The 17,751-nt window shown below is 31.0% G+C and overlaps 2 protein-coding genes across 2 annotated transcripts; both read left to right on the forward strand.

Moving 5' to 3' along the window:
• The first annotated feature begins 421 nt into the window (after positions 1-421).
• LOC112525727 (acyl-CoA-binding domain-containing protein 1-like) lies at positions 422-5,550 on the forward strand. Its single transcript, XM_025135964.1, has 6 exons — positions 422-1,157; positions 3,133-3,238; positions 3,346-3,434; positions 4,852-4,943; positions 5,103-5,200; positions 5,276-5,550. Exons 1-6 carry the CDS (start codon positions 667-669, stop codon positions 5,447-5,449), a joined length of 1,050 nt encoding a protein of 349 aa, XP_024991732.1. The 5' UTR covers positions 422-666; the 3' UTR covers positions 5,450-5,550.
• An 8,030-nt stretch (positions 5,551-13,580) lies between these two features.
• Positions 13,581-17,354, forward strand: LOC112524094 (WAT1-related protein At1g25270-like). The gene is made up of 7 exons (XM_025133739.1): positions 13,581-13,783; positions 14,045-14,107; positions 15,334-15,450; positions 15,808-16,057; positions 16,517-16,675; positions 16,858-17,009; positions 17,099-17,354. The coding sequence occupies exons 1-7, from the start codon at positions 13,581-13,583 to the stop codon at positions 17,352-17,354; spliced, it is 1,200 nt and encodes a 399-aa protein (XP_024989507.1).
• Positions 17,355-17,751: the final 397 nt, after the last annotated feature.

Raw genomic sequence — 17,751 nt, forward strand, 5'->3', positions numbered from 1 at the left:
CTCTAACTCAATGTGCTTATAAGAGAAAGTTTGAGAAGGGGACATATGTTCCTCTTATAGGAAACTCTAACTCCATCCAATCCAGATCTCTTGTGTTGGTGGATTTGGTTCCAATTCCCACATGTGCTATTATGTGCTATTGGTGGTTTTGTTTCCAATTCACTCGGTTTGGTTTTCGGTTTTGCTGTTATGTGCTATCTTTCGTAGTTRATAGTGTATTTTTGGTATTTTTGAAAATATATAATATTAGGTCCGGTCCCTGCACTTGGAAAGTTTGTGTTCCACCCCTGCTTCTATCATAGAAAAAATTAATAGAATAATTTTTAAATCTGAGGTGTTTATATATTGAGGAAATCCATTGAATTAAGTCACGTGCGCGGAGAGAATACGCAACGCTGTTACGTGGTCATTTGGTTGATGTTTTATGATCTCCACCTCCCTTCCCAATAACTCAACCCTACGCCTGTTTCCGGCCCTCTCCTTCGCCGGCGCCGATTTCCACCTTCCCTGAGTTTTCTTCCACTCGCCCATGCATTTCCGTTCATAGTGTTCTACTTCTTTACACACATTTAGGGTTTTTGTTTTCAAACCCAACGGTTTCTTTGAGTTGGCAAACAAAATCCCAACTCCAATTTCACTACTCTTTTTTCACGGTTCTCGTTCGTCATGACGGTGGCTGACTGGAAACAGTATACGCAATCAGTGTTTTTCGGTCTCATTTGTTCTTTTCTTCTTGCGAAGCTCTTCTCGGCGATGTTTTCTTTCGGAGATGAAAATCTACGGATAACTCGGGATAACCCTAAGGAGGGAATAACATCCGAATCAGGATGGAAATCAGCGGAAGAAGTTAAAAGAACAGATAGGAAAGACATTGGTAGTAGTAGCGAAAAAGAGCTGTTGGTTGATGAAGAAAAGAGAGTTGCAGCAACTAGTAGTGATAGCAGCGATGATGATTGGGAAGGTGTAGAGACTACGGAATTAGACGAGGCGTTTAGTGCTGCCACCGCATTTGTGGCGGCAACCGCCGCCGATCGGTCGTCGCAGAAGGTTTCCAATGATTTGCAGTTACAGCTTTATGGGTTATATAAGATTGCAACCGAGGGTCCTTGTGGTGTTCCTCAGCCTTCTGCGATTAAGATGACTGCTCGAGCTAAGTGGTAAGTTGATTCAATTTCCTTGTCTGGCTTTAAGGATCAAAATGTAAACTTTAATCCTGTTATGATGCAGCCATCTGATGCAATAGTTTTAAGGACTCAAATGCGTACTAATTATTTGACACTGTGACTGCTATTCCATCAATATAACATATTAACATGCAACTTGTTCTTCTAATTTGTAAACATTGAATTGTGTAAATCAGCTATTAGCAAAGTATGTCAAACCAACACTAATCCATACTCAGTTGCTTACAATATTGGGTGTTGTTAAGTGAACCCTCTTTTGGTCGATTAAATGTAAAAAGAGAAGGGATTTTGATGGGTGCGAGTGTGAAACTGGTGGGGGGTTTATTTAGGGGCTATTCAGCTCAACAACCTTCTCCAGAAGTTTGTGTTTTTTTACAGGAGCAGGTTGTTCTTATGTTAACATAAACCAGGGGCAGATGAAGGTCATTGAGCTAAAAAGAATTAGAAGGCTATGCACCTAATTGATAACTCACTTAAGGTCATTATCTTTATTTAGCAAATAGGTAATACACTAATAATCTATTGTCTTAGTCACTCTGTTTTCTAACACAGTCATCATCTAACTGATATTGTCCACCATATGACTCATTTGGGCTTGTGTTCTGCTAATTCCTTTGAGCTCAATATTTGCATTTTTAAGATCATCATGAACATCAAAGCAGCGACATAAAGTTGTCATAAGCTCTTCGAGTACGATGCAGCTAATTATTACTTCTATCTCCTAATTTTAGTTTTGCATTTGCCCCAATAAAGCCAAAAGTCAATGTAACTACCGGATCATATCTCTAGAAAATTTAAATAGAAGAACGCACTCCAGATCAGTTTTTAGATAATTAACACAACATGGTAATTGCTAAAATTGGAACTTTTGATAAATCACCTACACAATTGATTGCAAAGCAAAAATGAATCTACTTGAAGGATATAAGCCAATTGCATATGAATCAAAAAGGATCTTGAGTTACATATATATACGATAAGCAAACCAGCAAATGGCAAATGATTTTAAAATTTGTATGAATCTATCAAGTAAAAGAATAGCAGAAAAGTCTGATTTAGTACATCAACGAAAGTAAGAAAAAGACGATGAGTGCATAGTTATAGAGAGAGATAAAGATCAAGCAGAATGATAGGAAACAGAGTGGGCGGCTATTGTGTAGAGATAGAGAAAAAGGAAAATGATGAACTCAAGCTGCAAAACACCCTAATTTAAATAAATAGAAGCATCAAATAACCATATAAAAGATTATACATCATCTCTCTCTCTCTCTCTCTCTCTATATATATATATATATATATTTTTTTTTTCTTCATGCTCGTATTTTTTTGGAACTATGTGCATCTGTTCTATTATATTCACTTATAAGTTTTCATAAGATTTATTTATTTGACAAACTCAGTTCATGAATGCATCCATAGAGGATACAAAAGAATTGATTAATGATTCTTAGGGGTGAGGGTGAATCTAGTAATCATGGTCCAGACCCCTCCTCAAACCCGCAGACAAACAGCCCCTGATGGAACATTGTTATCTCACAATTTGCGTCTGTAACATAGCGCTAATAGAACGTTGATTTACTGAAAGGTAGAATGTTTCCTAAAATGACATGAATTATATTTGTTAACTTCATTCAACTTCAAAATTTTGCATCAGTAAAGGTTTTGTTTTTTTTTCCACAATCTGCATAACAGTCATGTGCTTGAATTATATATTGTTAACTTCATGCAACTTCAAAAATGGTGCTTTCGTCTTGCACATATATTATATTATTTGTAACTTGAATTTTGTTTCATTTGGTGATGCTGTATAATCAGTGTACATAATCTTTCCATTCTTAAATTCAATTCCACTGTAAGCGGGATTGCAAAGCTTGTTTCCAAGTGTTGGTCTTCATTATATATTTCATGTCTAACTCTTGCCATTATTTTTATTGTTGTCATGCACCAGGAATGCATGGCATAAACTGGGTGCTATGTCTCCAGAAGAAGCAATGCAGAAGTATATTGAAATTATTACAGAACTATACCCTACTTGGGCTGATGGTTCGACTTCTGTGAGATCAAACAATTTCTCTCTCTCATTTGCTTCCAAGAAAACCTTTTCTTTTGTAATCATGCAACTCATTTATTCTTTCTTTGTTCTTGATATAATAATCCATAGAAAAGAAGAGGTGTAAACTACAGTAATGATGCACCACCAATGGGACCTGTATTCAGCACCTTTATGCACGAGGAGTCTGGAAATGAGTTGTAAGAATCATTGAACCTTTTTTGTCTGATATTATTATTGATTCTTGGTCATTCCTGTCATAAATAGACTACCATCTTATATATATATATATATATATATATATATATATATATCACAAAATCAAATAGAATCCTGCTAAGAGTTAGAAACCGTAAAAACCAATTTCATATATCAACAGCACATGTGAAACCAAACTCGTGAAATCAACCAAAATCGTCGGATGAGTTTGATATTTAAGCTATGATTCATATTGTTTCATATGTTGTGTTCTTATGTATGAGTATGAGTGTGTGTTTCATGTATAAACGTATTTTTGTGTTTTTTTCACATGCAAAATATTCCTTGACATTTGATCTATGAAACAAGACTGCATGTTCACATGTGTATGAAACAACACAAACAAACAAACTAGTCCGTACGGTTTCTAACTTTTAGACGGTTTTTATTTGATTTGCCCTATATATAGGGGCAGATTCAGTTGCAAACTAGTTTTAGGTTGTGAACCGGGGGACAAAGGAGACTGCGCTACCTGTCCCATACATTCACGGGTTATTTATCATGAATGGTGTATCAATTTATTATTCATCATAAATGTAGTATTATTCATCATGAATAGTTCACGAACATTCACCTTCATTATTCATGATGAATGTGGACACCCGGGACATGTGTCGTGCACTACTTTGTCCCCCGGTTCACAACCTAAACTCGGTTTGCGACGGAACTTCTCTCTCTCTATCTATACTATATTATAAAGCATTTGACAAAAACTCTTAAAACCATCTTTTATACATGAAGTACTGCTTATTAATGCATATTACTTAAAATTCAAGATTACAAGTAAATTTTGCATAAGTACAACTTATTAAGCTCCATATTTGAATTCGTGTAACTAACTTAGATAAATATATCAAATACAGGATAGAATTCTCATTTTAAATATATCTAAAAATATAATTAGGATAATTATTGAGTTCTAACATAATTACTTCGTCATTAAACCTAAATTAAATTATAAAAAAAAATTTAAATAGAAATTACACAAAAAAATGAGAAAACTTTTATATTTTTTTAATTTTTATGATATTTTCAAATTTATATTTAAAAAAACATTATTGCTTGCTCAAAACCATATAAATCCATATTATAATATCAACAGAGACCAAAAAAATAAAACGAAACACTAAAATCGAGATATAACTCCCAATCATTTACAAACCAGTATTTTAGTATACTGCATTTTTGCGTGTCATATACTGCATTTTTACATGTGTTGTCTCATAAATGATACAAGTCATGGAAATTGGTTTGTAAATGATTGGGAGTCCATATACATCCATTTCAAATGCTACTTACATATACATCAAGTCATGTTAATATGTTATAGGTGGCTAAAATATCATTGTTACTTTCTAGGAAATTGGATGCTATACATGCCTTTGCGAGGGAGGGCGATACGGAGAACTTGCTCAAATGTGTTCATGGTGGTGTTTCCGTTGATACTAAAGGTTGGTTATTTTATGTATTATTCAATTAATAGTCCTTTTTCTATTGGGATAGCAGAACTGTAAGCTTCAACCTACATTAATACAATTTAGTTACAACATCCGAGATATGGCAAGTCTTTTTATCGGCAGATTGTCACCATCATCCTGTGAAAACTGCAGATAGCGAGGGTCGAACAGCTTTGCATTGGGCTGTTGATCGTGGCCATATTGATGTTGCAGAATTTCTATTGGACATGAATGCTGATGTAGATTTAAAGGTAAAATACAATTGAAAGCAGATAGAAGTAGGTCTGTTTTTGGCTTAAACTGATATTTGTGTGTGTAATATGAAGGACAATGAAGGTAAAACAGCATTGCATTATGCTGCTGTTTGTGAGAGAGAAGCAATTGGTGAGTTACTGGTGAAGAGAAATGCTGGAAGAGGTATAAAAGATGATGATGGGAACTACCCTTGTGATCTGTCTGAATCAAACTGGCCCTGGATCCAACCCCACCTAACCACCTGATCTCTTCTTATTCATCTGTACAAACTACATATTTCCCACAAGTCATTTAAACATAAACATCTACCCTTAGCATAGTTCTTGAAATGTGAAGTTGAACACAAGAACATGCTCTCTCTCTTCAAGCTTTAGTTGGTCTATTTTCTCTCTTTAAAGGTCACCCATTTGGCAAATGTGAGATTGAATCTAAGGATGAAAAGATCCTTGAACTTTGATGAGACTAATTTCGTACCCAAAAATCCTTAATCCGTATGGCCTAATTTGATTCCGAAGCTTCAGTTGGGTTGAGTTATGGCGCACTGGTTAAGACGTTGGGAGATGTAGTGCTTGAGCTAGGTGCTGCCAAACCCTTCATACAACAGTTTTAGAATTTACAATTTTTACCATAAGACGTGGAGCTCGTTTCGGCGCGCCTTGGCCTGCCATGTCCCACCATGGAGCATTATGGCCCGAGAGAATTTAAATTTTTTACCATGGTGCGTTATGGCGTGGGAGGAAATTTGTAATTTTAAAAACTTGAATAGGAGTAAATGTAAATATAACTTTATAGTCTTTACGAACCAAATACTTGATCAACAAATTGGGGAAAAAGAAAAAAACCCTAAATTACTTCTCAACATACCAAAAAAATATTTCTTTGATCATATTGAGTTTGATAAATTTGTGTAGTCTATACTGCTTTATTAATTTGAGCTTATTTTGAAGCATTTGTTGCTTTATCTTTCTACATTGCACTAACTTAACAAAATATATGGTAGTCTCTCATAAAATTCATAGATATGCTTTTTCAAGCTAGTAATGATTGAATGGAAGTCCAGGTGATATGAACATCAAAAAGTCTCATATTCAAAGTGCATCCATTCCGTATCGCACAGAACTGTATCAAGAACACTCTGTATGACATTTTGGTTTATCAATACACATTTGGCTACTCAAATCATTCTGTGCTCTTGAATCTTGATCTATAATTGTATATGACTTGATTTGGGATCTACAGTATTCAACCCCCTTCTACAAATTGTCATCTTTAAACTCTTATAGAATTCGTTTGGGACCAACACTAAATTGTATTTTCTATTTCCTCACTTTCAATTTGCAAGTTTAGCCACTATATTTTGATAAATGCTTTATTGTTAGTGCTTGGAAAAATTAAATTTTGTAATATATGCTTTAGTTCTTGTGAAATTCTTCTTGCAGTGAGTACTGTGAGACAAAACTTAGAAACCACCCTCCCACTTCTAAGTCCCATTCCATATTTTAACCTGGAAACTCAATAATAATATTTTCCAATTTTGGATTGAAGTAAATGTTTAGAGTCTTATTTTAATTCTGAAAACATTTATACTGTTTGATAAAGTTATCAAGTTTTATCTATACTATATTATAAAGCATTTGACAAAAACTTTTAAAAACAATTTTTTATACATAAAGTACTGTTTATCGATGCATATTACTTAAAATTCAAGATCACAAGTAAATTATGCGTAAGTATAACTTATTAAAGCTTCATTTTTGAATTTTTGTAACTAACTATAGATAAACATAATCAAACACGGAATATACATCTTATTTTTAATATAAAAAATCTAAAATATAATTAGAATAATCATTAGTTATAACAACATACTTAATTATTATTTTTATAAAAATTTATTATCAACTATAAATGAATTATTTCGTGATTAAATATAAATTAAAATTATAAATAATTTTTGAATTAAAGAAATTACACAAAAAAACCATAACTTTAAATAGTAAATTTGATACTAATATCGATATTTTTTATTCCAAATTTTTGTGATACATTTAAATTTATATTTTATTCAAAAATAAAACATTATCGCTTTCTCAAAACCACTATAAACATAGATTAATAATAAAATGAAACATTAAAATTGAAATATATATCGCTATATTATGCGAGTATTCTTCTAGTATTGCTTACTGTGCTTAGCTTTTTTACTTCGATGTTGGTATAAAGTCCGAACTCTAAAGTAACTTGTTTCCTATCAAAAGTGGATTCTAATTTTGAGTTGGATATATAGAGCAAAAGTGATACTTAATGTTGTATGTTGTGACTCTAATATATGATAGATGTTGTCTTTGCGCGACCATTTGCAATCATGTTTCATTTATGAGGTATGGTCATAATTTTCTTGAAATTCTAGAGTTTAATTAATAGAAATTTGTTGAGGATTATGTGTGGACTCTATGTTTTCTTCGATGTTGGTATATAGTTCTGTAAAATCCATTCGATCTTGAAATTACAATGGCGTCAAACACATTACATATTTATTTTAGTTTTTTAGTTTTATTCAAGATTTTGTCATCTATATTGAAATAAGCCCAGAAAACGGATACGAACCTGTTACCATTATTTGGTTTTGGTGACGGATTTGTTCTTGGTCTATATTTTTTTTTCTTTAATGTTATCCTAGATATTATTGTATATGGGCAAAGAGTTGATTACCGGAAAACTCAGCCAGTCCACACGGAACCCGCCTTCAAAGACACCAATGTGAGGGGATATTGTTTGTGATATATCAAGAAGACTTCAATTCCACTTACACATATTATCATATGACTCAACTTAATTAACAACCCACACCATATTTATAGCCCAGGATCATTTTGTTCTCAAATTTGGTGTAAAGGAACCAATCTCTATGTGATCATTAATTACCATAAAAGAAAAGCCATTGTTATCATGATCATATCACTCACTCTCTATGTTTTCGTAATGTTTTTGACATTGCATCCACTGAATCATATCGAAGTTCTTTTAGCTCACTCAAAAGCTCATCATTTGATGTATGAAAGACATACGAAGGTTAGTTACCATAAGGAGTCTAACCATCCATCCATCCATGAGAGCAGATAAATAATACAAGATGCCACCAAGGAGTCAAATTAGGATGTTTCGTCGTCTTCTATCATCTGAAATAGGGCTTGCTTTGACGAGGTTGTCCTTGAATAAGCACCAAGTAGAGACAAAATGTTGAGATAAGGAAATTACTGAATAGAGGAATGTGTAGGAGCCGTAGACTGATATGACTATAAAGCTAAAGCTGCAATAATGAGTGATTCCATTAGTAAGCTGACATTGATACGAGTAATTAATTACAAGGCAATTTTCAAACCCATAAGCAAAAATAATTAGCCACCTCACCTCAACCACATGAAGTTTCTATAAGAATAATCCCACACTGATGCAGCACCAATTTGTTCGCTGTTAGACCAATTTGTGTGTACGCTTGTCAACACCAATTATCAAGTGAGAGATTAGGTGATGAAATCCAATTTTTTTTTGTTGTGTATCCGTGCAATGCGGCGGGAGCCATGAATTTTAACGATTTTGAAGTTCCATTGGTTTTATAAGATAAGATTTAACGATGATATATGTTACACTTGGTCTTTACATATTAATATAATTTGAATAAATAAGAGTTATGATTCCAATTACAGACTATCGATGAAAAAAATTGTATGACAGTTTAAAATCCAACATATTTAAACGACTCCACAAATGTATTCTATTTGCACCAAGAGCAAAGAACCAAGAAACTTGAGTTTTAAGATAAACACTCAAAACCAATAAAGAAAACTACAAATTTGACAGATCATAAGCCATGAAAAGACCAAAAAAGATGGATTTTAGAATGAAATTTCAACTGCTTACCCCCTTTCTTGTCCAAAAACTCAGATTAATAAATCGTAAATATTAAAAATATTTTTTTCATAGTATATATAATATATAATAATATAATTAAGTCAAAAACTATTCAATATTRGACTCATTTCRAAKGTATTAACGAGACGATTATAATGGTGTAACTTGTTAAAATAAAAATGTATTTTTTAAACATGTTTTAATTGATATACGATTATGTATATTAATTTAATAAAGGTTTAAAATGAAACATTTAAAAGTAAAAGACGTAAAGTAAATTAATTAACTAATTATAAGAGTATAAAGTGTAAATTTAAAATTATAATTTTAAAAAAATCGGTTGTTGTGAGAGGGTGAGTGTATGTGAGGAGATGAGGGGATAAAAAAGTGATATAAATAGTATCTTGGTCATTTAGTATTTTAAAACTTTAAGACTTTTGTTAAATTTACTTTACAAGATAATATATATATGCTTCAACAATAAATACTCGATTATGAATGTAAGCCCCAAAATACTAAAACATTCCGCTACATGTGCACCACATCAGCTGCTTCTCTAATGTGCATGTACTTGCACTCCTCATTGGAATGTGCTTTGTAATTCAGTCACTATATTTGCAATTTACTTCTCTTTTTTTGTTGACAACAATTTAAAATATCTACAAAAACATGTCATGAATCGTTAGATTTTGAAACAGAATATCAAAATACTTGGATAATTCAAGGATCGTATATAAAACACTTTCCAAAACATTGCCATTTTTTTCACAGTTATACATTGGTTTACTTAATTGCTTTCGGCTCCAGGAAAGCAGATGAACGTTAGTAATGTGCTTCGAGTGTTTTACTACATCTTTTTGCATTCTCCACTTATGAGAAGCCCTCGAAATGTTATGCCTGACCACTTAATCATTCTACACCAAACATTCAGCAATTGCCAACACAGCCCCTAAATATCAAGAGGGCCTTGGGCTCTTGGGGTCTCTTGATAACATGAGCACCCTTGGCTTGGTGTGGGCGAGACACGGCTCAGTCCGGCGGTTATGACAGTTATCATCGGTTACACCCGACAGTTAACGTATCCGACATATACCTCGGAAGATAATCAATTCGATGGGGGTCTTCGTTGGATTCACATCAACATAATCAAGTTAGTCATCGAATCCTTACTCACTTCATTGCCGTTTTCATCTATAATTATACATATATATGCTGATTATATATATATATATATATATATATATATATATAAAGTTCTCGTACTGTTTCTATTCAATATCGTAATGCGTATGAAATTACATTTCTGCGTCTAAGTAATAACAAATTCTTCATATCATACAACAAATCAAACCTTGACTTCCAAATATTCCAAAACTACCAAACAATCCAAGAACTCAAAGCGGGTATGAAGAAGATATCTCAAAAAAAGGTATATGTATATACACATAAGATGGAGAGTAGGTTGTGCGAAGATGAATTAGAAGACCAAGTCACTGGAGAAATCAAGTAAGTGTAAGCAGAGATGGAAGCAATCGAGTTACGGAGAATGCTTAGAAATGGGGGAGAGCGAGTCTTCTTCGTCCCCAATGCTCGCTCGAGACGTACGGCGTTAGTGGGTAGATTCAAGAGGGAGTTGGTTGAGAGATTTGAGGAGGAATATAGGCAAGAGGTTAGGGATTTTAATTAAAGTTTGTATATTTAAAATAAGATAAAAAAATTGAGATAACTGAAATTGTCTTCTATAATATAATATTAAAAGAATACTCGTGTAATACAGCGAGATAAATTTTGATTTTAATATTTAAGTTTTTATTCTTTGTCTCTATCGATATAATACGTTTTTATGTGGTTTTGAGAAAACGGTAATATTTTTATTTTTGAATTAGAATATAAATTTGAAGATAACATAGAAATTTATAAAAATAAATCCATAATAGTATCAAATTAACTATTTAATAGTTCTCATTTTTTTTTGTAACTTTTTTAATTCAACTTTTTATTATAATTTAATTTATAGTTAATAACAAAATAATTTTATTTTTGGTTTAATAATATAATTTTGGGTTAAATGTATGAAATAACAACATACTTTTATAAATTTTCTTATTATAACATTTTACTTTTGTTTTTCTTTATTATAACAATATACTTTCAAATTATGTTTTATTAAGGCATCACACTTTAAAAAGTCTACCCATTATAGCAATGGGTAACTTGTTACCTTTTAAACCGGTTAATCCATTGATTTTTTTTGCTTATGTGGCTTTAATGAGGTGATGTGGATGACGCATCATTTTGATGACTTAATTAAAATAAAAATAAAAACCTATTTCAAATTATTATTAGTGATTTTCATTTTTCATTGCTATGATTTAAAAAAATATTTAACTTTTTTGACTTTTTCTTATTAAGTTGCATACAAATTAAATATTCTAGAGTAAAATATTTCTTAAATAAATATGCTAAATTATTTTCCAGATATATTTTGTTTGTAAAAAAGATAACACTTCTTATTTTATGTTGTTAAAAAAAATACATATTTTTTTAAGTTTTCTCTAAAATGTTAACGAAATAAATTGTAATTTACAATTTTTTAATATTGTTATATTAATAAATAATTCAAAAATATATAATTAATTTAATATATTTATACGTCAAGTAAAAGTTTTTAAACAAATATAATACTAATCGATTACGATAAATTGGATCGGATTTTGCAGGACGGAGGAGGCTAGGTTAGCCGAAAGATGGTTATTCTTTAAAAAATAATATTTTTTAGTAAAAAAGAAACAATTCTTATTTTTCTTTTTTCAAAAAACACATATTTTTTTTAAATATTAGTAAGATAAGTTGTTTTCTACTAGTTTTTTTTATTAATATTAATAAATTAATGAATAATTTAGAATTTTTTAATTCATTTAATATATTTATTAAATAATATGTAAAATATCTAAATATTAAAATTAAAAGTACATTGTTCAATAAGAACTAGTAGATGCTATAATAAAATAATTTTGATTTATTTTGATAGTACAATGTTGTAATAAGAAAGTCATATCACTATAGTATATGTGGACAGCCTACGTGGACAATGAGGTTACATGAAAACCTGGTATAATGAGTAAATTTAAATCAAGATGTTACCCAATGCTATAATGGGTAAAAAATTTAAAGTACAATGTTCTAATAAAAAATAGTTTGAAAGCACATTGCTGTAATAAGAAAACTGAAAGTACAATGCTATAATAAAGAAATTTATGAAAGTAGATTGTTATTTTGTGCATTTTGCCCTATAATTTTTTATAAAGATAATAATTAAACATTTTATTAGAACTCAAATGATTATCTTAATTACATATTTAAAATGGGCTAGAAGGGTACTCGTTTAATGCATTGAGACACATCTTGATTTCGGTATTTTTTTTATGTTGATATAATATGGTTTTATGTGGTTTTAAAAAAACGATAATGTTTTTATTTTTAAATAAAATATAAATTTGAAAATATCATAAAATTTAAAATATATATATATATATCGATATCAGTATCAAATTGATCTTTTTAAAAGTTTTTGTGTTTTGGTATAATTTTTTAATTATAATTTAATTTAAGTTTAGTAACAAAGAAATTTAATTTAGGTTTAATTATAAATTTTTTATAAAGATAATAACTAAGTATTATGTTAAAACTTAATGATTATCCTAATTATATTTTAGATTTTTTATATTTAAAATGAGATATTTATCCAATATTTGATTATATTTATCTGCAGTTAGTTACACGAATTCAAATATGGAGCTTTAATAAGTTGTATTTATGCAGTAATCTTAAATTTTAAGTAAATATGCATCAATAAATAGTACTTCGTGCATAAAAAATGGTTTTTAAGAGTTTTTGTAAAATGCATTATAATATAGTATAGATGTTTATCATGTATTTGATTATGTTTATCAACAGATAGTTATACGAATTTAGAAATAGAGCTTTAATAAGTTGTACTTATGCAAAATTATTTGTAATCTTGAATTTTAAGTAATATGCATCAATAAACAATATTTATTGTATAACAAATAGTTTTTTTAACAGTTTTTGTGAAATGTTTTATAATATAGAAGAGATATAGATAATTAAAATGTTAAAAATTGAAAACCCAAAATTAATTATTGTTAAAGATAATTAGCAGATAAGTTAACATTTATCCTAAATTAATATTGTAGCAACAAATGGGTGTTTGATAAGATGTCAAATACTGCTTCATATATATATATATATATATATATATATATATATATCATACGGGTCTTATGGATGGAATGGGACTTGGGATTTGAGAGATTTCAGGAGAGATGTGAATTTTCTATTCCCTCATTCAAATGTGAGTTATGAGAGAGAATTAGTTGAATATTTATCAGCTACCTTTTCTCCATGCTTCCTACTTGTACATGATTCATAGAAGAGAAGAGAATGGTGAACGTGAGGAAGATCTACGACGTCATCCATGGGTTAAAGCCGGTGCTGTTGATGGTTGTGGTGCAGGCTACGCTCGCCGGACTTAATGTGTTCTACAAATTGGCGGTTAATGACGGCATGAGTCTTCCCGTTCTTATTGCTTACCGCTTTATCTTCTCCACTGCACTCATTCTTCCCCTTGCACTTATTGTTGAAAGGTTTCAATTTCTTTTGATAAACGTGTGATTTAAATTGTTTTTAATGAATTCTAATAATTTTTCATAAATGTTTAAATCATAATATATAAACTCTCATTATTTCTATAAATATCTCAATTAATTGGTTTGTATTAGTTGTACAAATATGATGTATTATATTTGAAACGTAATCTATCTATCTATATATATATATATATATATATATATTTAAAAAACTCCAAAAATGGAATAGATATTTATTTAAACGGTGGTTTTTTTCAGGAAGAAAAGGCCGAAATTGACATGGATGGTACTCTTGCAAGGTTTTTGCTGTGGCCTATTTGGGTATGTTTTTATTTTATTTAAGTTTAGAGATAATTAATAAACATGAATGAGGTTAAATTATGAATTAAGAATACAAAAAAGTAACTTTGATATTGATGTATGTGACGAGGAAATTAGTAGTTACGAGTACATTTAATAAAACTAGAAAGGTATTTATGCAATGCATCATAATACATCTCGATTTTAATATTTTTTTTATTTTTTTTCTTTGTCGATATAATATTTGACTTTGAGAAAGCAATAATGTTTTATATTTTAAATAAAATATTAATTTGAAGATACGTAAAAAAAATATATATATCGATATTAGTATCAAATTAACTAATTAAAAGTTCTCAGTTTTGTGAAATTTTTTTTAATGCAGTTTTATTATTATTATTATTTAATTTATATTTAATAACAAAATAATATATTTTTGGTTTAATAATATAATTTTTATGAAGATAATAATTAAATATTTTGTTAAAATTCAATGATTATCTCAATTATATTTTATATTTTTAATATTTAAAATTACATACTTATTTTATAGTTGATTATGTTTATCTGGATTAGTTATATGAATTCAAAAGTTTTTTGTCAAATATTTTGTGTTTAATATGGTCTACATAATTCATATAAATTGTGTTCTCTCTCTATTATACATATATCTACTTTACCCAATTTTATTAAATTATATATGAAGGGAAACATTGTATTTTAGGGGGGTGTTTGGGATTTGCTTATTTATTTGAAACAATTTATATTTTGTTATAAAAGTTATTATCAAGTTATTATAATTTAGAATGTTGTAACTTTTTCAAAAACTTCTTATTACCGGTTTGGCACCGGTATAAGTTGTTTATCCAAACGCTCAAAATCAAAAGTGTTTATTACTAGTGTCACATTAGAATAACTCAATAAGTTGTTTTTATAAGCAATCTCAAACACCTCCTTATTCGGACTTGAATTTTGGATGAAAAAAATGAAATATATAACACAATTCAAGGATGAAAAAAATGAAATATATAACACGTACTAATGTGTTTATTGATATTTTAGGTCGTGGGAGAAACCTAAGACCCACCTTTTTCAAAATAGCTAATGGTCTATGTGTAGGTTAAGTTAAATGGAATTTGATATTATTAATTTTCTGTTTCAAAATTGATGTTATTTTAAATAAAAAAAATTCGTTGCCTAGTATGATTTGTTCTCGAGGTCTTATGATGCAAAGTTTGATTTTGCAGCGGCGCGTTGGCACAAAATTTCTACATAAAAGCTTTATCCTTGACGTCAGCGACATTCGTCGCGTCGACTACCAATCTAATGCCTGCAATTACGTTTGTCCTAGCAGTTTGCTTTAGGTATCGAATTTTGTTCAATTAATTTGTATCATGAAATAGGATAGTAAAATGTTCACATCTTCTATAAAATATGGCCGATAGTGATCTACACCACATAAAAATCTTTTAAGACACATACGCGTCATATATAATAGAGTATATTTAATGATACTCTAAATAGAATAAGTTGTTAGGATGAAGTTAGACGGCCTAACAGGACAATGACAATCTGATAGCTAGGACCAAGAGGTAAATTGTCTCTTAATTATCTCACTAACTATTAAAAGTACCTATCTTAAATCCATAACCAAACCCAATTCCAAGATTTATGTCTTATAAATTAAGTTCTTGAAAAATTATAGTGAGTGTTATTTTCAGGATGGAAAGGTTGGGTTGGAAGACAACTCCTGGTGCAGCAAAGATTTTGGGGACTATGTTGGGGGTTGGTGGTGCCATGTTGTTGACTTTTTACAAGGGAGCTGACCTTCATTTGTGGAAGACCAATGTTGACCTTTTGCATGGTCAACATCATGGATCAGGTGGTCAAAATTCAAGCAATAATATGGTCTTGGGTTCTTTATTGGCTATTGGTAGTTGCATCAGTTACTCAATCTGGTTGATTATTCAGGTGATCAAATTTGTATCAATTTGTATCTTGTATATATGTAGAGTCTTATTTCGGTTAGACGCGGTTCAGTAAACCTTTAAATTTGTATCCATGTGTAAAGTCATATGTGGGCTAGATACGTATCTTCAAATGGTATCAATGCCACGTCTAACACCACATAGGAATCAACACGCTCTCTTGCTACGGGCATGCACCATCTACATGCACTCTATTTGAGGGGCGTGTTGGAGGCCTACGTGTCTAGACACTTCTCATTAGAACTCTATATATTGGAACCCTCTCTCCCAATAAGATATATCTTCAGGAGAACTTAAAAGGGTTCCACTTATATTCACACCATCGATACATGTAAACAATATTAGTATTTTCCTCATATAAACTTGGTCAGCAAATGACTGTTTGTTTTATTAGAAGTAAAGAAAGATGTAACTTTTTCTTTTTTTTTTGTTTCATGAACAGACAAATATGGTTAAAGAATACCCTTCCCCTTATTCAGTCACTGCTCTAACATCGACCATGGGTGCGGTTCAAGCAGTCGTGTTTGGGCTATGTACTGAAAGACATTGGAGTGCATGGAAGCTCGGTTGGAACGTTAGACTTCTAACAGTGGCTTATGCGGTATGTGCTTTAACACTTTCATTGCAATAAACACAAGTATAGCATATAAATAAGGTTCTATAGTGACACTAAATTGCATTTCGCTAGTCGCTTATTTTTATTACTCGATTAATTCTGATGGGCTCTATGAGTACCTGGTTTTTGTTGCTTGTATAGTAATGCATCACTACAAAATTTGTTAGGGCATGTTGGCATCTGGATTGATGTTTACGCTTATCGCATGGTGTGTGCAAATGAGAGGTCCATTGTTTGTATCGGCTTTCAATCCTCTATCTCTTGTTCTTGTAGCGATTGCTGGATCTTTAGTCTTGAATGAAAGCCTACACGTGGGAAGGTATGTTAATTCTTCTTTCTTATTCCATAGATTTAAAGATTTCATGTTATATTATAAGGATTTGAGAAGTGCTTGATTATATTTTGCAGTGTGTTGGGTGCAATATTGATAATCTTCGGACTCTACTTCGTAATATGGGGCAAAGGCAAAGAGGTGAAGAAGGTGGCCAAGTTGTGTCCCATGAAAGAGTCTAGCATAGGAACCGACAGTTGTGCCATTGCTGGTGAATCAGAATGCTCGAATATCTTCGGAGTTGTTGGTGACAGTGAATCAAAACCCTCGAGTGAGCAAATCGGCAACGGTGAATCAAAACGTATTCAGGTTGTTGTCACTTCATCAGAGTGATCAATAAATAGGTCGTTATGACACAAATTACAAAAGACTGAGACACTTGGTCAGATTGTTGCATCAAGGGTTTGGGAGTAAACATTCTTAGACCATCTCCAACTGTCCTTCAAATTCACCATTTTGCTGTTTACTTCCCTCCAACCGCACCACAAAGGGTGCAGATGCTCTTATAAACATATGATGATCCTAGAAAAGGGAAAGAAAAAATAGAGGATATAGTTTTAGGTTCTGGTAGGGTAGGGTAGGGTTTCTAGTGATAGAAGGGACATACTTGTGTTGTTCATCCGTTGCTCATATATTCAATTCCTTTCACTTGGTTTATATATTTTGTCAGTTAAACTTAATTTTGTTTGTAGAATTGAAGTCTTGGAGCCATACAGTCATTCATGGGTTC

Source organism: Cynara cardunculus, assembly GCF_001531365.2.
Source record: "Cynara cardunculus var. scolymus isolate 2C chromosome LG 13, CcrdV1, whole genome shotgun sequence".
NCBI lineage: Eukaryota > Viridiplantae > Streptophyta > Magnoliopsida > Asterales > Asteraceae > Cynara > Cynara cardunculus.